This window comes from Loxodonta africana, chromosome 22 (assembly GCF_030014295.1).
Source record: "Loxodonta africana isolate mLoxAfr1 chromosome 22, mLoxAfr1.hap2, whole genome shotgun sequence".
Classification (NCBI taxonomy): Eukaryota; Metazoa; Chordata; class Mammalia; order Proboscidea; family Elephantidae; genus Loxodonta; species Loxodonta africana.
The window spans coordinates 38235716-38258885 of record NC_087363.1 but is presented as its reverse complement, the minus strand read 5'-3'; the positions used below and the strand labels follow the sequence as shown (position 1 = coordinate 38258885).

At 47.8% G+C, this 23170-nt stretch overlaps 1 protein-coding gene across 1 annotated transcript in view; it reads right to left on the bottom strand.

Annotated features, from left to right (window-relative positions):
- Nucleotides 1-22482, bottom strand: part of FGD5 (FYVE, RhoGEF and PH domain containing 5) — a 78396-nt gene extending 55914 nt beyond the window's left edge. Inside the window, exons 1-3 of the mRNA XM_023547872.2 lie at nt 22354-22482; nt 4514-4572; nt 4376-4406 (exon numbers count right to left, since the gene is read on the bottom strand). Of these exons, the coding sequence (XP_023403640.2) occupies nt 4376-4396 (21 nt within the window). The 5' untranslated portion in view covers nt 4397-4406; nt 4514-4572; nt 22354-22482. The remainder of the gene's footprint in view (nt 1-4375; nt 4407-4513; nt 4573-22353) is intronic.
- Between the last annotated feature and the right edge of the window lie 688 nt (nt 22483-23170).

Below are 23170 nucleotides of genomic sequence, written 5' to 3'. Positions count from 1 at the left end.
CTTCTGAGATCAGGCCATAAAAATGTCACATACTTCCTCCTTCTTCTCTCTTAGGATGCTTGCTCGTGGGACCCAGTCACCCTGCTGGGGGGTAGCCCAAACTAGCCCAAGCACAGACCACATGTAAATGTTCTGAACGGCCCCAGCTGAGGTCCCAGCCTATTGCTAGCATCAATCACCAGATATGTTAGTGAAGACACTTCCACATGCTTCCAGTCCCTAACCCTCAAGTCACCCCTAGCCATTTCAGTCTCCCACCTGAGGCTCCGGACATCATGGAGCATCACGGAGACAAGTTCTTCCACTCTGCCCTGTCCAAACTCCTGACCCAGAGAATCCGTGAGCATGATACACTGGTTGTTTTTATGCCATTAAGTTTTGGGGTACCACTTCTTTGAGGGGGTGACATTTGAGCTGAGACTTAAATGAGGAGAAGGAAACGGCTACGCAAAGTCAGGGGTAGGACATTCTCATCATGGGAAGAGCAAGTACCAAAGCTGTGAGGTGTGGACGCATTTGCAGAATCTGAATAACAGCAAGAAGGCCAGCGTGGCTAGAGTGAGTGCAGAAGAAAGTGGTGGGAGGTGACACTGGAGAGGTAGACAGGGAACAGATCGTGTAGGACTCCTTGGGTGGGGACTTTCTCCCAGGGCGTCAGTAATAACTTCCAGAGTTACCTCTCCCAGTGAGCCGACTGGCTTCTGAACAGCCTTCAATGTCTTAGCCCAAAGGAGTGACCCACTGTAGAAATTTTCAGCAGCTGTTGGGAGCAGGATTTTTTTTTTGGATGAGAAAACAGAGGCTTGAAGGTATCCAGAGGCCATATCTGTTCAAAATATCTAACTACTCTTGATGTAAGACCTGGTCCTAGCTCTGTTTTTGGACCAATCACTTGACCCTTAATTCCAGCTCCAATCCGCCTTTCCAAAAGTATCTACATTCTAACCATATGCGACAACGCACCGTTCTCCAAACATGCCACGTGCTTTCAGGCTGATGTGGACCACCTTGCCTTGTGTCCTTTTCCATCACTGCCCTAGCCTGGTGAACTCCTTCAAAGTCCATCTCACAGGCACCTCTTCTGCATGCCCCCAAGGGGTAGGGAGTCCTCATTCTCCTCCATGCTTCTGCAGATTTTACACAAAACTATAGTTGCACAAATTAAACTTGCCACAGAGCAGATTAACTGTCTGTTCACATATGCATTTCTCCTCCCATCTTAATCTCCCTCCCTGAAAAAAAAAAGGGGGGGAGACCTACTCAAGGGCAGATTCCAGGCCTTATTCATCTCTGAGGCACCAAGGCTTATTTCAGTACCTAGAGCACTGAAAACATACTGTGGTGTTCTATCTGGAACGAACCAGTAAGTTGAATGGATGGATGGGTGGGTGGGATGGGTAGATGGATGACTGGTAGATGGGTAGACGAATGGAGGGGTAAGTGGATGGATAGACAGGTGGATGTACAAACAACTGGGTAGTGAATGAGCTGCGAGATGAATGGGTGCATGGATGTATCATTAGGTACATGGATAAAGCAAAGAACAGGTCAGTGGGTGAATAGCTAGTTAGATGGGTGGGTGAAAGATTGATTATCTACACAGATGAACAGATGGATGAATGCATTTATGGCTGAATTCCTGGAAGAATAGAGGAGAGCCTTTAAACCAGGAGTCAGCAAACCTTTTCTCTAAAGGACCAGATAGTAAACATTTTTATTTTAGGCTTTGTGAGCCACACACTGTCCCTTTTTCCACAATCCATTAAAAATGTGAAAACCATTTTTAATTAACAGGCTATACAATAATAGGAGCTTGACCATTAGGATTCAATTTTGGATGACCAGAATTTTTAGTAATCCCTGAGTTAGCTCTATCTACCTTTAGCCAAAGGACAGAGTTGAATTCCAAACACAGAAGATCACAGGCCCAGAGGCCATCCCCCAGGGACCACAGCATAAAGGAGCCAGGGACCTTTCCAGCTGGGGAGGTTTAGAATGCAAAGGTAGCCCCTCCCCATCACAGGCAGCCTTAGGGTTTCAATAGCATCAAATCTCTAAGGAGAGATTTTCGGAGAAAGGGCCCACCACCTTAAAAAAAAAAAAAAATAGCAACCAGAAATGGAGCCAAGGTTGGGGAGTGGTAGAAATGTCCCAAAGTCCATGGGTCTCCTTTAAGATTAGTGAGCCAGGCTAAGACCTGGGGTCACATTGGGGGAATTCTGCCACTTCCATCCCCACAAGCACTGACATTGTAAGTACAGCTTCAGACCACGGTTTCCCGCAACCAGCTTGTGAGCTGTGATTTTTACGGGCTCCTTTTCTCCCTCCTCCTCAGCATATTATCATGGGTTACCAGCAGCTTACGCGTCTTTCCAACTGGCAGGACACAGTGCAAACACAGATGGAAGTTTCCCAGTTAAAACCCTCTTAACAAAGTCATAAAGCAAGAAAACCCAGCCCCTCTGTCATGCTGCCAGCTTGGGAGCAAGTGACAGGGGGGAGATGGGAGAGTGGCTTCCTGCCCTCGCTAGAAGGGTCTGTTGGGCACCAAGTGGGGGGTGGCTCATACACTGCATACCTGAGGGCTTTTGAGTTTAATAATCCACATGTGGTAAAGGGAAAACAAGGACTGGGAGGCCAAGCCACAGTTGTGCTCTGCCCTCCCCTTAGGGCCTGATGCTCTCTACTCACTTTGGAAAGTGGCACCAGCATAGAGGTCCTGACCCGGGCCTTGGCCGGATTCAGCAAGAGGCCTGGGGCAGTGCTGGGCACTCTGGTGCACCCAGAGATGACTTGCCCCGAGGAGCTCCAGACCCGGGGGGGGGGGTCATCCTGATTCAGTCACCGTGTGACACTGGGCTTCCATACTGATGTTGTTAGCTGCCGTCCAGTTGGCCCTCAACTCGTATCGACTCCACACACAAGAGAATAAAACACTGCCTGGTCCCACACCATCCCTGTGATCAGTTGCAGATCTGACCATTGTGATCCATAGGGTTTTCACTGGCTGATTTTCTGAAGTAGGTCACCTTTCTCCCTAGTCTTTCTGAGTCTGGAAGCTCCACTGAAACCTGTTCAGCATCATAGCAACATGCCAGCCTCCACTGACAGATGGTTGGCGGCTGCATTGGTCACAAATGGAATCCAGATCTCCTGCATGGACGGCAAGAATTCTACCACTGAACCACTGCTGCCCTCATTGGGTCTATACACTAAAAATTACCACCTATAAAATGTCCAGGGTGGACATTCCCAGCTGTGGCATTCTATGAGATCCATGGGGAGCAAAATACAAAGCAGCATAGGATCAAATGCTGAACTGTATGACTAGACTGCAAATAGCTTAGCATACTCACGGGTCCAGAGCCCATCATGCGCCTCACATCCCCACATCTTTATCTTGTCCTCTGCCTAAAAGCCCTCTTCCCTCAACCATTGCCTACTCTCGAGCCCAAACATCACTTGCTCAGGGAAGCCTGCCCAATTTCTTGATGTGGCCAGTCGCTCCCTCAGTCGCAGCAATGCACAAGCCTCCACTCACAGACGGTTGGTAGCTGCACAAGAAGTACACTTGGTTGGGAATCCAATCTAGATCTCCTGCATGGATGGCAAGCATTCCACTACTGACCACAACCAAGTTCCCAAAAATGGCTCATCTGCTAATCTGTTTCGTTCCCTGGCCAGAGGGCTCCTGGGAGGAGAACGTGTCTGCTCTGTTTTCCATGCCCCAGCTCCTGTTTGTTGAACCGAATTGCACTGACTATAACAGAGACATTCCAGGCAGTCTCTGGAGCTGTGAAGGTCAGCAGTGCCCAGTGGGGTCAGTCAGTCCATCTATCCAGCCCATCCCCAAGTCTGGCCTTTTATTCTCTGAAAACTCCAGAGGCTTAGGCTTTACCTCAGTTCTGGGGTGACTGGTAACGCCTCTTGCTTACCCACAGCTGCTCTCTCAGTGTGAACACATCATCTTCTCCATGGACCCAAACTTACAATTAACACACGTGCACACACACACACACACACACACACATTCACCTATAACCTTAACCTGCATACCCAGCAATGGCCTGGAGCCACCCATGCATCTTCCTCCTTCCACCTTCCTCAACAACAGGGATGAGGAGACCTCAAACATCCTTCCAGAAACCTCAGCACACCTCACCCAAAGCAGGGAGACAAACCCGCAGAAAGTACAGCGCCATCCGCCTCCTCCCATCAAAGCACATTAATCAGGAATAGACTTCCCTGAAAAGCCTCGGTGAACACTTGCCTGCTGCCAATGGGTTCACCTCTGTCTCCTCATTGCTTTTCTGCCTCTTAGATCACAGCCTTATAAAAGGGCAATTAGTTTAGACAATTAAAATGATTAACTCACCAAATGTAAGTGCTGGAGCATTTCCACGTATCTGCAGAGGGAAAGAGGGTTGAGTCGGCATTAATTCCCATCCTGCATAAGCCCGGGAGGGGTGATGGTTACAAGCTCAAGGCCACAGGCAGCTGCTTGGGGACTCACGCTTTCTCCGAAGAGAGCAATTCCTGGGCGATGACATGGGCTCTGGACTGTCCTTCCACCTGGGGGAAGAAACAGGGCCATCAGCTGTGGTGGGAATCAGTGGGAGAAGCAGACAGGAGAGCCTGCTCCACCAGGCAACTATGCTGCCTGAGGCAAATCCTAAGTGCTTCTCAGCACCTTCCTTCCCTGGGACTCATTACCTGTGCAATTTTCAACAAGTTACTTAGCCTTTCTGCACCTCATTTTCCTCATCTGCAAACAGGGATGTTAAGCGTCCAACTCAGAAAGCTGCTGGGATAATGCCCAGTCCGATGCCTGGCACACAGTAAATGCTTGATAAAGGGCCATTATTGTGATCGCATGGCCTCTGCTTCCTCCCCACCCACACCGAGCAACCTTGAACAACCTATGGTTCTCTGTGCACCGTAAACTCTCTTACCTTCCTGCTTTTGCGCATTCTCTTCCTGTGTCCTTTTCCCCTTCTCTACCTGGCTAACCCCATCACCCAGCTGGGTTGGGTATTCTCTCTGAGCATTCCTCTCTCATGACGCCTATCAATTATGTCTCCCTGGAAGGGAAGGGACCAGTGCCTGCCATACAGTGGGTTCTCCTTTGCTGATAGGAAGGACAGGAAGAAGGAAGGAAGGGTAAGCGAAAGAATAAGTGAATGAATGAATATACACTCATTCCACTTGGGAAGCACTAACTCTGCTGGCTGACCTCAGAAGGTAAGCCATTTCACCCATCTGAGCCTCAGTTTCCATGCTCGTAAAATCTGAGGATAAACTGAGATTATGTCCGTAAACAGGAAGGGCGGGCAGGAGCTGAGACAGATGTTTGGGTTTTGCTGCAAACAGGCCCCTTCTATGGCCCCAAACCAGATATGGCTGGTGTCTGGGATCCAGAAGCGCAAAGACATGATAGGGCAGCCAGACAAAGCAGACGGTGGGCACTGAGAATGTGCAGGCGTGGTGGGGCGGGGGCCCATGGTGGAGCACAGGGCACTTGGCTGGGACACTTGGGTTCTGGTTCCAGCTCTACCACCACCCACAGTGTTACCCTGCACAAGTCACTTCCAGAGGTGGGGCCTCAGTTTCCCCATGTGTGGACAAAGCAAATTCCCTCTGTGCTGAACCCTGTGCGTTGCTAAACTTGACGTATCATTGGTCAAGTGAATAAACACCTCTCGTGGTAGAAACTCATGACCTTCTGAGATAGCAGCAGTTGGACAGAGTTGCAGTTAAGAGCATAGACTCTGGGACTAGGCAGTTTGGACTCAAATCCCACCTCTTGGTAGTTGAACAAGTCAGTTAACCTCTCTGTGCCTCAATTTTCTATCTGTAAAATGGGCATAAGAGTATAACGGTTTCTATCACACATGCTTTTTTTGAGGATTAAATGGGTTAATATATTTAAAATACTTGGAACAGTGCCTGACACATGGTAAGCACTACAAAAGTATTGGCTATCACTATCGTTATTGGTGGAACTATGTAGGAACCAAGCACCCAGGGAAAGAATAAGAAAAAAACATTTATAGAGTCAAGTAGGGGAAAATCCTCAACTGTAAAAAGAAGAGTAAGCTGAGGCAGCGGAAAGGAGATGGACTCTGGAATCAGGCACATCCAAATTCAAATCCTGGCTCCAACACTGTTTAATTATATCACCTTCGGTAAACCACCATCTCTGAATCTCAGTTTTTCATCTGAAACGTGGTGGAGAACAATCAACCCAATTGCACACACACTGCTCTTCTTGATGAATGCATTCCTGACTCAGGGCCTCTGTACATGCTGTTCCCTCTTCCTGCAATGCTCTTCCCCAGATCTTCTCATTCTTTTTTTCTGACTTTTTCCGATATCTGCTCAAAAGTCACACCCTCGGCATGGCCGTCCATGACCACTCTACCTAAAAAACACTGTCATGGATTGAATTGTGTTCCTCTAAAATGTGTATCAAGTTGGCTAGGCCATGATTCCCAGCACCGTGTGGTTGTTCTCCATTTGTGATCTGATGTGATTATCCTACACGTTGTAAATCTTACCATCTATGATATTAATGAGGCAGGATTACAGGCAGTTATGCTAATGAGGGAGGACACAATCTATAGGATTAGGATGTATCTTGGGTCAATCTCTTCTGAGATATAAAAGAGAATCCAGCAGAGAGGAGACGGGCCTTAAACCACCAAGAAAGAAGCACCGGGAGTGGAGCGTGTCCTTTGGACCCAGGGTCCCTGCACTGAGAAGCTCCTAGACCAGGGGAAGCTTGATGACAAGGACCTTCCCCCAGAACCAAGAGACAGAGAAAGCCTTTCCTGGGAGCTGGCACCCTAGATTCAGACTTCTTGCCTCCTAGACTTTGAGAGAATAAATTTCTGCTAAAGCCATCCACTTGTGGTATTTCTGTTATAACAGCACTAGGTAACTAAGTCAAACACCGAAGTCATTCTCTACCCTGGGGTTTCTCAACCTGGGCACTCCTGATATTTTGGACCAGATACTTGTCTGTGGTGGGGGCTGTCCTGTGTACTGTGGGATATTAGCAGTATCCCTGGATGCCTGTAGTAGCTCCTTCTCAGTTGTGACAACGAAAAATGTCTCCAGACATTGTCAGATGTCCTTTGGAGAGTGGAGAAATTGGAGAGAGGGGTGGTAAAATCTTAACTCTGGTTGAGAATCCCTGCTCTAACGCTTTATCTTGTTGTACTTTTCTTTCTGTCAGGGATACTATCCAATATCCTTGTACACGGTAGATGTTCAATATATATTTGAATAAACTAACAAAATGACAAACAGTACCTGGCACATAGTAGGTGCTCAAAAAATGAGTTCCCCTCTCTAGTTGGTCCATCCCTAACGGTTTCTTGGCTAAGAAGAAAAGTTTTTTGGGAGCTTTCACTCCCTCCAAATCCATCAAACTAGGGCATAGGTGGGGGTTGAGCTTGGGCACATGGTTAGACACACGGTCTACTGGGGTGTCTGAGGAGTGCTCACCCACCTCCCGCCCTACCCTGGCACTGAATCATGACTCACCACCTGGTGACCCATCTCCAGGGCTAGTGTGGGGCTGGGTGGACAAGAGGAGCTCACTCTTCCCAACGGAGGGGCCCCTGCAGAGTCCCTTGAGGGAAAAGTTTTCATGAGCAAAATCCTCACAAAGACAAAATTTATTCTGCACGGACGGCTCCTCAATAGCTTAAGAAACCCTGTGGCAAAACCTCTATAAAGAAAATTAATCCGTAGGGAAAGTTCAGGAGATTTGAAGCTCAGTTTTGTCATCTATAAAATGAACACAAAGGACAAGATGACCTCCAATACCTCAAATATTCTAGAGGCTTGTGATTCAATTCTCACTTGTCATACAGTATGATGGTGAGAGCCTGTGCTCTGCAGCCAGAAGACCTGAGTTCAAATTCCCAGCTCTATGTCTTCCTATCCTTATGCCCTCGGGCAAGTTACTTCCCTTCTCTGAGCCTCATCTGTAAAAGAGAAATAATAGTAGTAATACTTAACACTATTAAAGTTAGCATTTATTGGGCATTTTGTTTTTAGCTGCCATTTAGTCAGCCCCAGCTCATGGTGACTTTATGTACAGCATAACGAAACGCTGTGTGGTCCTGCACCATCTTCATGATCGCTGGTATGTTGGAGTCCACTGCTGGGGCTATTGAGTCATTCCACCGCATTAAGAGTTTGCCTTATTTTCCTTGACCCTGTACTTTACCAAACATGATGTTCTTTTCTAAAGATCGGTCTTTGCTGATATGTCTTAAGTAACTGAGTCAAAGTCTTGCCATCCTTGTTTTTAAGTACGATTCTGATTGCATTTCTTTCAAGACTGATTTGTTCATCAACACCAGTCTGAACACATCAATTCTTCTTCTGTCTTCCTTTTTCACTATCCAACTTTTGCATGCATATGAGGCAAAAATAAGCTTTTTAAAACTTTAAAGAAGCCTTTTTTGCAATTTGCCCAATGCAATATATTGTCTGATTTCTTGACTGCTGCTTCCATGGATGTTGTTTGTTGATCTAAGCAGAATGAAATCCTTGAGAACTTCCATTTCTTCTTGATTTTTCATGATACTGTTTATTGGTCCAGTTGTATGGATTTTCGTGTTCTTCACATACCTGTTAAGTATGGTTCTAGGCTTTTTACATGTATAACCTATTGAATCTTCCCAGGAACCTATGAGGTTGTTGCTGCTGTTAGACGCTGTCCAGTCAACTCACACTCCCAGCAACCCTATGCATAACGGACGAAATGTTGCCCGGTCCTCAGCCATTCTCATAATTGTTGTTACGTTTGAGCCCCTGGTTGCAGCCACTGTGTCAATCCATCTTGTTGAGGGTATTCCTCTTTTTTGCTGACCCTCTACAAAGCATGATGTCCTTCTCCAGGGATTGGCTGATAACATGTCCCAAGTAAGCCAGACAAAGTACTGGCTATTAGTACTTTTTATGTATAGATACTATTATTATCTCCATTTTACAAATGAGGAACCTGAGATGCAATTAAGTCCCACCCTTTGCCCAAGGTCACTTCTAGTAAGTGGCAAAGGCAAGATTCAAGCCTGGGCAGCCTGGTCCCAAAGTCCAAATACTTAGCAGAGTGCCTGGTATGTAGCAAGTACTCGACAAATGTTACCTATGCTGATTGGAGACGGTGGTGTTTTTTTTTTTTTTTTTTTTAAATAGGGAACACTTACTCTTTACCTGCATGGTAAAGGCCAGGAGTAGGAGTCTAGCAATATAGGAGGGGCCTGCCCTGCCCTCTGCTTTTTCTAATTCCTGATCCTCAAAGCACTGGCCACAATGGTGCAGAGGAAAAAGAACATCTTGGGGAAACCATGCCCCAGTGCCTCAGTTTCCCCTCACCCTGCAAGGATGGGAGGAGAGGATGGATGGGAGTGGTCCCACCCCACCAGCACTTTTTAGAGTTATCACCATTACCCTTGTTACAATCTCTAAGCAGGCGGGACAGACGTCTGGTAGGGTCAGACACAGCATACGGCACGTCTCCAGCCCCTCTTGCAGACAGGCCGACTCCGGGCGGAACATGGGCCATCCTGCTTTAGTGTCTCCCCCATGATGGATGCGTCTTCACCAGACGGTCAAGGAGGGGGCCTGGCAGGTTGTGTGCCCAAGACACTCCTCAGAAGTCGTTTCTGGGCGTTGCCCAACTGGACCATTTAATATAGATGTTTGTTTAACCAGGAAATGAACTTTAGCGGCTGACGGCAGTGTCCAGGGACAGGCTTCTGGGAACAGGGTTCCTCCCAGAAGTGTGGGGGTGGGGGCACCAGGGCCTTTGCTACTGTGTTTCTTAAAAGCCAAGCGGGTGTTAACACCAGGTGCTGGCTGCCCCTCTTCCGTGACCCAGGTTGCTTATTGCTTCCATTCCCAAGTACCATCCTGGCCATGCCTCCCTCCCAGGCCCCTGACAAACTTGGTTCAACACTCAGCTATGTTGAGACCAGGGATAGGTTGAGGGGAGGTCCATCCTTCCTTTGGGAACCTCACAGTTAAACAACGGGCTACAGAAAGAGTCAGGAGTGCTTGGTCCTCTACCTTCCTGCCTTGGTTTTCCAACTGTAAAATGGGGGTACTTGGCCTCCTTCTAGAGCAATAGCTCTCAAAGTGGGGTTCACTGAGGTTTTTTCAGGGTATCTGTAAAGCCCTCCCTTTACCTTTACATATCTGTGTGAGCCAGATTTTCTTCATATAATTCAACCAAGGTACCAGTCCCAAGAGACGGAAGGCAGAAGCAGACATGAGTACCCAGCTGTCTGCTATTAGGCCAGGCATTAAAGAGACTTGCAAAAAGATTGCAAAAACCAATTCCACCATTCTCACTAATTAAAAAAAAAAAAAAGTAATTATTTTTCATAAAAAATGCCATTTCTGTTAATGGGTAATGACTGTACTGTTGTTGCTTTTAAATAAGTTAAAAGATGAATGTTTTAAAATTTTCTTTTTTACTTTCTACTGTGGTAAATATTGACAGATGTAATTCATATAAACAGAAACTCTTTTTGGGGTCCTCAATGATTTTTAAGAGGATGGACGTGTCTGAGACCAGAAGTTGTGAGAGCCACTGTTCTTGGATCAAATAGAAAGTCTCTTCACCATCGGTAGAGAGCTACAGAGGCGTGAGATATTATCGTCAGCGCATGAGTAACAGCATCAGCAGCACAAAAGCCCTCTCTTACAGGCCCTTTAAGGAGCATCCTGTGCCCCAGGATGGTCCGCTCTTTCCATAACGTTCTACGTAGCGGACGAGGAAGAACCCCCCAAAAGCTCATCTTTCCATCCATCTTTCCCCTTTTGAGGGCCTCTGGAGCTGATGCCAGCTTTGTCTTTGAAAAAAATTGCCTCTTTCTCTTCACCCTTGCTCTGCCAGCTCCAGGCAGAGCCCCACATTCCCCAGGACTCCACACTTGGCTCAGTGTTTACCCCCATCAATTCCTGGCCAGTGCACCTCATGTATAGCCACCGCCTGTCAGTGGAGGCCTGTGTGTTGCTATGATCCTGAACAGGTTACAACAAACTAGGGAGACAAGCCTGGTGATCTGCTTCTGAAAACCAGCCAGTGAAAGCCCAATGGATCACAACAGTCTCATCTGCAACTGATCATGGAGATGGCACAGGATCAGGCACTGTTTTGTTCTGTTGTGCATGGGGTCACCATGAGTTGGGGGCTAACTTGATGCTGCTATCAACAATAATACCTATCCTCTACTTCCTGTGGTCATGTGGGCGCTTCAACCTTCACACTATTAACACCCGGCCTCTCTCCTCTTGAGACCTCCTCCTCAGCTGACTTGCACCTATGTCCACTCCTCCCACCCTGGGCCTTGGGTACACTCAGCTCTGCTTCTGACATCGTGGGCTTCAAGTTCCCCATCTTGGAACCAAGCTCCTGTGCTCTCCCTGCCTTGACTACACTTGTCTGTTAACGCATTGAAAGCTGCAGTCTCGCACCCAGGCCCCCACCCTACCCCACAGCGTCATGTTCTGCTGTCACTCCCAGACTCCCATGCTTACGGAAAGAGCCTTCTGTGACCAGCACATAAAACCCTACTGGGCACCTCCACCGCAGTCCTCCATGCCACATGCAACTAAATTCTACTCCTTAGATTCACCTTACTGTCCCTACTTCTGGGTCTTTTGAGCTCATGCATGGCCCTGTGTCCACATCTCCCATGTAGTCTCAGTAAGTGTCTCTAGGTCCCAAGCTAAACTTGAGGTGGGGCAGGCAGTACTCCAGGGAAGGAACTCCAATACCCCAAATTTGCTAGCCTCCCCAGCCACACAGTTGACCTGAGAAAACTCCCAAAAATTCACATCTAGAAAGTGGGAAGGGGTTACCTTCTATGGCTGTTTCAAGCCCTGGGGTAGTATTTATGAGTCATCATACCTTACAGGTCGCTGGAGGTGGCTTATTGGAGACCCTCACTTTGGGGACCTGTTTGAGACTGTGCTCTCCTGTCACATCTGGAGAAGGGAGACTGTTCAGGGAGCCAGACGTGCAGGTGACACCTCCAGGAGAACATGCTGTCCTCTGGGAAGCTCCTCAGGACACCAGAGCCACAAGCATGGGCATTTGTTTTTGCAATTTGGATCAGGACTTCTAGCACAGCCTTCAACGGCTGGGTAAAAATTCAGAGAGGCACTCAGGGGGATGGCTCATTTTCCACCCCAGCTGTACCTGTACTCATAGGAGCAGAGGAGGGATCGGGATGGTGATGGAGAATAGGTGCTCACCAGGATAAAGAGGAAGGAGGTGGGACCAAGCAGAGGCCCCGCCAGCGTCCGGGGACCATGCTCATGCTGACACCCTGCCTTGGTCCACTGCCTCAAGACAAGCTGGTGAGTCTGGGTTTGGCAGAGCCACAGAGAAAACTTAGTTCTGGAAAGACTCTCTGGCCATGGCTGCAGTTAGGTAATAACTTAATAGAAGCAGCATGCTATCTTGGAAAGCTCCAAATGAGACATCAGGAGACTCAATTTCTACTTCTCACTTTGCCTGTGCCTTAGTTACCTAGGGCTGCTGGAAGAGAAATGCCACAAGTGGATGGCTTTAAGGAACACAAATTTACTTTCTTACAATTCGGGAGGCCAGGTGTCGGAATTCAGGGCATCAGCTCTAGGAGAAGGTTCTTCCTTGCCTATTTCAGCTTCTAGTTGCTGTTGGCAATCTTTGGTGTTCCCTGGGCTTGTTGCTACATCTGTCTCTGTTGTCTGTCTTCCTCTCCCTGCTGTGTGTTTCTGTGTGTCTATTCTGCTCTTTTTATAACTCAGAAGTGATTAGGTTTAGGACCCACCCTACTCTGGTCTAATTAACACAACAAAAAAAAACCCAAAACCAAACCAGTTGCTGTCGAGTTGATTTTGACTCATGGGAAGCCCCTGGTGTGTCAGAGTAGAACTGTGCTTCATAGTGTTTTTGGAAGTGTATCACCAAGCCTCTCTTCCAAGGAGCTTTTGTGTGGACTTGAACTGCCAACTTTTCAGTTAGTAGCTAAGTGCTTAACCACCCGCACCACTCAGAAACTCAACATAACAAGAGGAACCCTCTATTTCCAAATAAGGTCACATTTACAGGTACAGGGGTTAGGATTTTCACACATATTTTTGGGAGAACACAATTCAATCTCTAACAGCCTCCAACCTGCTGGATACCCCGAATAAGTGATGGCTTCTCTGTGAGTTTTAGTTCTTCTTCCTATAAAACAAGGGGCCTCTCAAAGCACCCTTTTCAGCTCTTTCACCTTCTAGAATCCGAAGAAAGCAGCTGTGATTATAATTGGCCAGTTCCCATCACTGGACAGCGGGAAAGGGTGTAGCTGCCAGCACATGGCACACACAGGATACAGGCTTCCTGTCCTCACCAGCTCTCCTGGTTTAAGAAGGGACCCGCCATGACCTCAAAAAACCAGGCAATGGCTGGATTCCATGCCTTGGTGCTACCTATTCTTCCCTCTTATAAGCCTTCCTTCTCTTTTAACTAAGTCCACTCTCCTGCAAGGCTCAGTTCAAGCCTCATCTCCTCCTGGAACCCTCCCAGCTTGCCCTGGCTCTGCAGACTTGGAACTCTTATACTACTCATGGCTTAGCTTACACAGCTGAGCACCTGGGGACTGCCCCACAACTGCTCCATCTCAGGAGCAGACTTTGTTTATTTTTTTTTTAATTGTGAGACACGATATTCAAAAAAAGTAGGCCGAACGTAAATGTAATGTTCAAAGATTTTGATGTGAGTAGCTTTTTCATCCTCCAACGTGACTGTGAGTTCCCCACGGGCAAGGAGCCCATTAGCTTCATCTCTGGCATTCTGCAGAGCTGAGGGCACTGTGAGTGCTCAGTATGGGTTGGGTGGCTGCTGATATATGGAACAGGGTTCAAACTTCAGTGAATGCACGAACCACTGGGATCTTGTTAGCATGCACACCCTGGTTCAGCAAGTCTGGGGTGGGATCTGTGCTGCTGCATTTCTAACAAGCTTTCAGGTGATGCTGCTGCTGGTTCACGATGGCGCATTGCATAGCAAGGCTCTAGACTATGTATAGACAGTGAATGCTGCCAAGTCAGGAAAGAGAAAGCGAGGGTGAATATGACCTTGTGACCCCAATTCTAGACAAGTGGGGCAAAGTTGAGACTTAACAGAGAGGGGTTTCAGTCACCGAATATGCTCTTTCAGGGCCAGGGTGTCCTAACTGTCCTGTGCATAGCGCTTTGGCTCCTGAAGTTTCCAACCCGAGACTCGAGACAAGATATTTAAGACACACAGGTACCCAGGACGCCTCTGAGCCTCTGAGCCCGTATTCTCACGCATCCTTTTGAGTTCTGAGGGTCTGCATCCCTCTTCCTCTGTTTACACTCTGCCTTAAATTGTGTCCTGTGTTACTGCACAGAATTGCTGCAGCCTCTGAATGGTTCCTGGGAGCTGTGCAAAGCAAAGGAAAGATAAACATGTGTGGGGTGGCTCACAACTCCGCAAAGCACATGGCTGTAAAATGGTAGTAGTAGGCTCAGAACTGTCTAACTTCAGAGGGATAATGACCAGGATCAGCCCAAAGCTGATTCCCATGGGTTGGAGGTCAGACATGCTTCCATTACCCAACCTGCTAACCAATTCTGACACCAGCTATCCCTCCCCACAGTACTATTTCTCTTCTGGGTTCGAGAATCTGTTGCAATGGCCACACAAAACTCACAGATCATACTTACAGTTAGGTGGTTTGTTAAGGAAGTAACAGGATATAACCTGGGATCAAAATCAACAAGCTACAACTTGGGATCAGGAAGCATGAAGGTAAAGTTTCCCTCCTCCAGTGCACGACAGCTCACTCAGCTCCTCTTGGCTGTGCAAGCCTCCTTTCAGTCCCTAAGGACAGGATCCTCTCAGTCCCCTCAGGACAGGCTCATCTTGGCCCTGCTGTCTGTCACAACCAACTCTGCCACTGAGCCCCCTACGGGCCTCTTGCTGTCCTCAGTGTCACAGCCCTTGACCTATGTTACAGCTCTCTTAAGGAGGTTCTTTGCTTCTTCTCTTTCTCCCTGTTTCTTCTTTCTTCCTTCTGCTTTTTCCTTTTGCTTCTCTTCCTGCTTCTTTCTGTCTGACAAACCTCTGTGGTGTTCGCTGCATATATACACTAACTCCTAGTCAATTTCAAGGAATGGCGCTCCCACCAGGGCCATGAACTGACTAATCCCCTCTCAGTAGGCCACAGACACTTCTTTTGCATAGCAGGCTAGCGATACCTCATTTGTGCAGTCTGTTGACCAATCCCTGCAAGATGCATACCAATCACAGGGCAGGCTGTAGCCCAAGACCAGACAAAAAATATCAAACCAAGTTGTTTACAGCTTACCCAGGAAATGTCAATCAACCTGGGTAAAAGTAACAAACCCTCTGGAGTAGAAAATCAGGGCAAAATTAACTCCTCAGGGTTTAGGGGAAAAATCTCTCAAGCTGTTTTTTCAAAAAACCAAGGCAAAAGGCCACATAAAGGAACTCATTTCATCACGATGGCCAAACAAATGTTTTTATTTATTAAACTGTCATGTGTTTAAGTCTTGTTTTCCTTACTTAAATAACAGGAAGTAGTAAGTCTAATGCATTCATTTATTTATTAGTTATTTCAAAGATAGGTACTGAGTATTTTTTTTTTTTTACGTGCCAGGAAATGAAGACTCAACTGTGAATAGAGCAAACGTAGTTGCTGCCTTCGTGGAGCTACGCAAGTAGAAAAGTAAAGAGCATCATTACAGCTTGAGGTAAGTATAAGGAAGGAAATAAACAGGAATGCTGAGACTGAGACTAGCAGGTGATAGGGAGGGTTCTCTATGGAAGTGACATTTAACTTGAGACCTGGGGCAAACGGCAGGAAGTGTTTCAGGTGAAGGAAACGCAAGTACAAAGGCCCTGGGGTGGGTTTAAAGAACACACAGAATTTGTTTTTGTCTCCTTCCTGATGATGCCTCCTGGCCAGAGGCCTAGGTGTTTGCTGAATTTTAGCTGATCTGTGATTAAGACATGGCAATAGAAGATGGGCTGTCAGGGATTCAAATCTTCTAAATCTATTGACCACAACGAGGGTAACGAACACAAGAGGAGAAGCAGGCTGGCAGGGTGGGAAAATGGTGACCTCAGTTTTGGATGTGTTGAGTTTGAGGTGTTTGTGGGAGCCTCTGAGAAGGGCCCAAAAGGGCAGCTGAAAGCTTGAGTGTGAAGCTCCAGAGAGGGGCCAGGCCAAAAGCTTAGCTCCAGGAATGTCATCTGCAAAGACCGGGAAGCTGGTCTGGAAGGGGCCGCCCAAGCAGAGGTCACGGAATGAGAAAAAGGTGCTGGGAGAGGTCAGGCCTTGTGGAATGCATAGTGTGGAGGAGGAGTAGGCAGAGCTGGATGGTCAGAGAAGTCGGATGAGACCAGGAGAGGGCAGTGCCAGCAAAGCCAAGGACAGAGGGGCTAACCCAAGGAGGGCATGAGCAACAGAGCTGAGGCTCAGGAACCAGTGAGACAGGGTCTGGGGTGGATGAAGTGCAGAGGGTTGGGGCCAGTGGATGGAAGTCTGGCTTCTGGAGGTCAAAGAAGACTGTGCAGAACAGCACTGAGGAAGAGCAGGCAGGAAGGGGGGAAAAGTAGGGAGAACTTGAATATGCCTGTCAGTTGAGGGAAGATGTGAAGATCCCCTCCAGCCTCATCTCCTTCTATGTTTCCCTCTCTCACTCTGCTCCTGCATCTTGACCTTTTATTCCTCCAGCTCACAATGTCATGCCCACCCCAGGGCCTTTGCACTTGCTGTTCTCTCTGCCTGGCATGCTCTATCCTCAGATCTTCCCACAACCTGCCCCCTCACGCTATTCAGCCCCCTGCTCAAATGTACCCTCCTCATCAAACAGGCTTCCCCTGGGCTTCCTGTCTAAGATTGCCCCTCCTCACCCCAGGCACTCTGTCCCCTATCACTGTGTGTTTTTTGTTTGGTTTTCTTTTAATAGCACACATCACGACCTAACTTGATCTAATGAGTTTTCTAGAATGTAAACTCTGCCAGGGCAGGGACCTGATCTGATCTATATCTGCAGCCCTCAGAGGCGTGCCTGGCACACAGCAGGCACTCAGTAAGTGCTTGTGAAATAAATAAATTCATGTTGAAGCATGAGAAGGGGTGGGGAGGAAGTGAGTGAAGACAGAGAAACGAGGTGTGGGTGGGGAGGAGGGGATTTAGTGTCAGACAGGAGATGAGGTTGTTTTCCGGGAATGGGGAGAACAGGGCTACAGCCTGAAGTGGACAAAGGTTTAGGGCAGCCTCCCCACATCCCGGTAGTTACTATTAATGCCTCCATTTTAGAGATCGGAAAACTGAGGCCCCACAATGTGCCCGTAGTAACACAGCTGGAGGAGGAGACGTAGGTGATCCCAGAGGAAAGTTTAAGCAGAGGACTGGGGGACTGTGGTGGGAAACCACTACAGGGTGGGGATCACCGAGAAGGGAGCACATGTAGGCTGCACAACTTGATCCAGAAGTCTGCAGCATTTCACCCCAGCTAGGGTCTGGCTGCGGGGAACGGCAGGGATCACGGGGACCCTTTAACCCGGGACAGGTTGTCAAAGCCGGGCTGCAGGTGAAAGGAACAACATAGGGTCCATCTCTGGCTAAGGGCAGACAGCACGGAGGCCACAGCCCTGGCGAGCTGGTGCCCGGGCAGAGCAGAGGTCTCGTGCAGGGCGAGGCATGTGGTCTCAGCAGTGGAAACGATGACCTGCCTGGGCAGGGAGCTGGCAGGGAACTATGACTAGAAAGCCTGCTCCAGAAGGTAGGCAAGCTTCGGCCCGGGCTCAGGCAGGGAAAGGTGGCAATGAGACTCAGGCGAGGAAGTGTGTTACGGATTGAATTGTATCCTCCCAAAATATGTGTTAAAATATAATATGTGTTGGCATCCTAACCCCTATACATTCAACCCTCCCACATCTCAGTAGTTAATACTAATGCCCAATTTTAGAGATGGGAGAATTGAGGCCCCACGATGTGCCTGCCCGTGGTAACACAGCTGTAAGAGGAGACTCAGGTGATCCCAGAGGAAGGTTCAAGCAAAGAACTGGGCGACAGTGGTGGGCAACCAGTACAGGGTGGGGCTCACCGAGGTGTAGAAAGTCACATGTGGGGGGTACTGCTGCTCTGTGAGTCCTTCAGCTCTCCTGGGGCTGGTGCCCAAACCCGATTCCCAGCTTCAGAGTAGGGGCCAAACCCTCGATGACAACGATTTCTTTCTGCCCCCAGATTCTATGACTCTGGGGATCCCACCACCACCACTGGCTGGCCGCGAGCTGACCCCAGCTTACGGTGACCAGTGTGTGTGAAAGTAGAACTGTACCCTGCAGGATGTTCAGTGGCTGTGATCTTTCAGAAGTACGTTACCAGGCCTTTCTTCTGAGCTGCCTCTGAGTGGACTTGAACCTCCAACCTTTCGGTTAGTACCCAAGCTAACTGTTTGCACAACCCAGGGACTCCCCCAGGGATGCCCAGGAAAAACAAAATCAACTCTAGTTGGGCCCCACTAACTCAAGGCTCCCCTCCTTTTCTCCCACCAGGAACCCATAATTCCTTAGGAGGGGGAGGAGTGGAGATACAAGAGAAGGCCCCCCGAGAACTACAGTGAAAAGACAAACAACCAACCCTGGACTTGGAGCTGCCATACCAACCCCATCAATCTCTAGCTAGCAATGTGACTTTAGATGGGTTCCTTAACCTCTCAGAAGCTCTGTGTCCTCAACTGTCACCTCAGGGAAGCCACTGTAAGGAGGAAAAGAAATGACAGACGTAGAAGCACTTAGGATGGTGCCTGCAGATGGCAGGTGCTGACTATATCTAGGGAAAGACAAGTGGGACATAAGTGATGGGTTAAGAGGACAAACGGGGCTGAAGAAGGAGAGACAGAGAGAAGGAACTTAGAGCAGAGGGGAGAATGGAAGGGGTCGGTGTGAGAAGAAGAGGGAGGAGCTCTCCTAAGTGTTCCCCTAACAATTGGTACATTGCTTTATGAAAACACTGTACAGGCAGACAAATGAATTTTTTAAAATAATTTTTATTGTGCTTTAAGTGAAAGTTTACAAATCAAGTCAGTCTCTCACATATAAGCTTATATACATACACCTTACTACATACTCCCATTTACTCTCCCCCTAATGAGTCAGCCCGCTCCCTTCCTCCAGTCTCTCCTTTCGTGGCCGTTTTGCCAGTTTCTAACCCTCTCTACCCTCCCATCTCCCCTCCAGACAGGAGATGCCAACACAGTCTCAAGTGTCCACCTGATACAAGTAGCTCACTCTTCATCAGCATCTCTCTCCAGCCCATTGTCCAGTCCCTTCCATATCTGATGAGTTGTCTTCTGGAATGGTTCCTGTCCTGGGCCAACAGAAGGTTTGGGGACCATGACTGCTGGGATTCTTCTAGTCTCAGTCAGACCATTAAGTCTGGTCTTTTTATGAGAATTTGGGGTCTGCATCCCACTGTTCTCCTGCTCCCTCAGGAGTTCTCTGTTGTGTTCCCTGTCAAGGCAGTCATCAGCTGTGACCGGGCACCATCTAGTTCTTCTGGTCTCAGGATGATGTAAGTCTCTAGTTTATGTGGCCCTTTCTGTCTCAGGCTCATAGTTATCGTGTGACCTTGGTGTTCTTCATTCTCCTTTGATCCAGATGGGTTGACACCAACAGATGCATCTTAGATGGCCGCTTGTTAGCATTTAAGACCCCAGACGCCACACTTCAAAGTGGGATGCAGAATGTTTTCATAATAGAGTTTATTATGTCAATTGACTTAGAAGTCCCCTTAAGCCATAGTCCCCAAACCCCCGCCCTTGCTCCACTGACCTTCGAAGCATTCAGTTTATCCCGGAAACTTCTTTGCTTTTGGTCCAGTCCAGTTGAGCTGACCTTCCCTGTATTAAGTATTGTCCTTCCCTTCATCTAAAGTAGTTCTTATCTACTAACCAATCAGTAAATAACCCTCTCCCACCCTCCCTCCTTCCCCCCTCTCATAACCACAAAAGAATATGTTCTTCTCAGTTTATACTGTTTCTCAAGAACTTATAATAGTGGTCTTATACAGTATTTGTCCTTTTGCATCTGACTAATTTCACTCAGCATAATGCCTTCCAGGTTCCTCCATGTTATGAAATGTTTCACAGATTCCTCACTGTTCTTTATCGATGCGTAGCATTTCATTGTGTGAATGTACCATAATTTATTGAACCATTCATCTATTGATGGACACCTTGGTTGCTTCCAGCTTTTTGCTATTGTAAACAGTGCTGCAATAAACATGGGTGTGCATATTTCTGTTCGTGTAAAGGCTCTTATTTCTCTAGGGTATATTCCGAGGAGTGGGATTTCTGGGTTGTATGGTAGTTCTATTTCTAACTTTTTAAGAAAATGCCAGACAGATTTCCAAAGTGGTTGTACCATTTTACATTCCCACCAGCAGTGTATAAGAGTTCCAGTCTCTCTGCAGCCCCTCCAACATTTATTATTTTGTGTTTTTTGGATTAATGCCAGCCTTGTTGGAGTGAGATGGAATCTCATCGTTGTTTTAATTTGCATTTCTCTAATGGCTAATGACCGAGAGCATTTTCTCATGTGTCTGTTAGCAGCCTGAATATCTTCTTTAGTGAAATGCGTGCTCATATCCTTTGCCCACTTTTTGATTGGGTTGTTTGTCTTTCTGTGGTTGAGTTTTAACAGAATCATATAGCTTTTAGAGATCAGGTGCTGGTCAGAGATGTCAAGGCTGAATTTTTTTTCCCAATCTGTAGGTGGTCTTTTTACTCTTTTGGTGAAGTCTTTAGATGAGCATAGGTGTTTGATTTTTAGGAGCTCCCAGTTATCTGGTTTCTCTTTGTCATTTTTAGTAATGTTTTGTATTCTGTTTATGCCTTGTATTAGGGCTCTTAATGTTGTCCCTATTTTTTCTTCCATGATCTTTATCGTTTTAGTCTTTACATTTAGGTCTTTGATCCACTTGGAGTTAGTTTTTGTGCATGGTGTGAGGTATGGGTCCTGTTTCATTTTTTTGCAAATAGATATCCAGTTATGCCAGCACCATTTGTTAAAAAGACTATCTTTTCCCCAATTAACTGACACTGGGCTTTAGACAAATGAATTTTTAAAAGGAATCAAGTACATGAAAACAAAATGAAAGGCATCACTGTTTATCAAATGCTTGGTGAGTGCCAGGCACTTCTGCTGAGTGCTTCGACATGCATTAATCTACTCTAATCAATGGAAACAGAAGGGGATCAAGAGTGGGAAGGCAGAGTCAGGAAGAGGTGCCTGGAGAGAGGTCAGTTGTGTTGGGAGGCTGTGGGCCCCAGCCTCTCCAGCTACTCGTCCAAAGACGGGGTCGGGGGGGTCTGAGGGGGGCATAGGTGAGTCTGAGGAGGTCTCAATCTTCTCAACCCATGACATTTCCTGGGTAACACCACATGCCAGTTGTGTGACCCTGGGTAGGTTCTTTGCTTCTCTGACCTGTTTCTGCAAATGGCCAAATGTGGGAAGTAATTCCTGCTCAGAGGGCTGTGGGATGAACTGAGATGATGTCAGTAATGGAGGTGAGGCCCACGCTCATCATGAGCACCCAATAGAGGGAGTGTATCATCGTCATTGACGCCACTCTGTGGCTAATTCTTTATATTCACATAATCTCTTTCCTTTCTGATTTTCCCCCAGAGGGGTGAGGAGGGGTGGCATGCACTGTTGACTATAAGAAGGTTAGGGTCTTCACTGTGGTTTGGGCCTCAACTCACCATCTAACCCCGGACAAATAACACCCCTTCCACCAGCCTATCCTCTCTTAGCATTGCCGTAAGGTAAAGAAGGGGGAAACCAGCTTTCATTCTAAATCTCTTTGCAGTTAACGAAACTCATTTACGTCCCTTAATTCATCTCATCTTCACTACGATTCCCACTTTACAGATGAGAAAGCTGAGGCCCAGGGGCCCGAAGTTGTTAGAATCCAGGTCTGCCTATTCAAATTAGGCAGCTCTACTCCACTTTAGCACAAGGGCTCTGGGAAGCCCCAAATGTCATCAGACCCAAGAGCATATGAGCAGGAGCAGTGCTTGTCACTGGAGCAGGACTCTGTGTTTGCTATGTTTTAAAAGCTGCAGCCCAGCCGCTAGGTGGCTCAGCCTCGGGGTCCAGCTCAGGGCTGGCTATTTGCAAACAGCTCCGTCCACACCGAGAGGAGGTGTAGTGATCCTCTACTACCCTCTCTCCACGCCTCCCATCTTTGACCCCCACATCCCACCTGCTGCTCCCCCAGAGGGGTGTCCTACCTTGTGGGTGACGCTGGGGTCTCTTGGAGCACTCTCCTCCTCCTCCGAGCTTCCCTGCTCTTCATCCGATGTGAGGAGCGATGTGGGAGGTATTGCCAAGATGGGACAGACCTTGTAGGGCTCTGTGTAGGCGCTGGGGTCAGACAGGGGAGAGAGACGGTTAGAGCTCCCTGTCCAGCAAAGTCAAAGGCAACAGGCCAGCTCTGGAGTGACGGCATGAGCTGTTAACAAATGCCTCTGGGTGCAAGGCTCTGTGCCCTCCAAAGGGACTCAGAAATTAGTAAGACCCAGGTGCAAACCCTGGTCTAGGGGGAAGACAGACCTGTCTGTCTGTTAGATCCAAGGCGGGTTGTGATGCTGAAACCAAACCCATAGCCGTTGAGCCAATTCTGACTCATGGAGACCCCACGTATTACAGAGTAGAACTGTGCTACTTAATAGGGTTTTCTTGGCTGTGATCTTTACGGAAGAAGACTGCCAGGCCTTTCTTCCGTGCCACTGCTGAGTGGGTTTGACCCACCAACGTAAAGGTTAGTAGTCAAGCACAAACTGTTTGCGCCACCCAGGGACCTAAAGCAATGGTGAAAGAAGGTTCAAAGAGTTCACTATGACAGCAAGAGATGCTTGGGGCCAGCTGTCTGCTGTGTGACTGGCCTAGGCATTTTGATGGGTGTGGTCAGGCAGCAGGGTCAATCCTCAAGGTGACTGTGGTCTCTGGCACTGAATAGGGATGTCATGATGTGATAGAGCCCAGGATGAGCATCCAGCCCCTAGCTGCAGTCTTGCCATCAGTTAGATCAAGGACAAGCTCTTACTG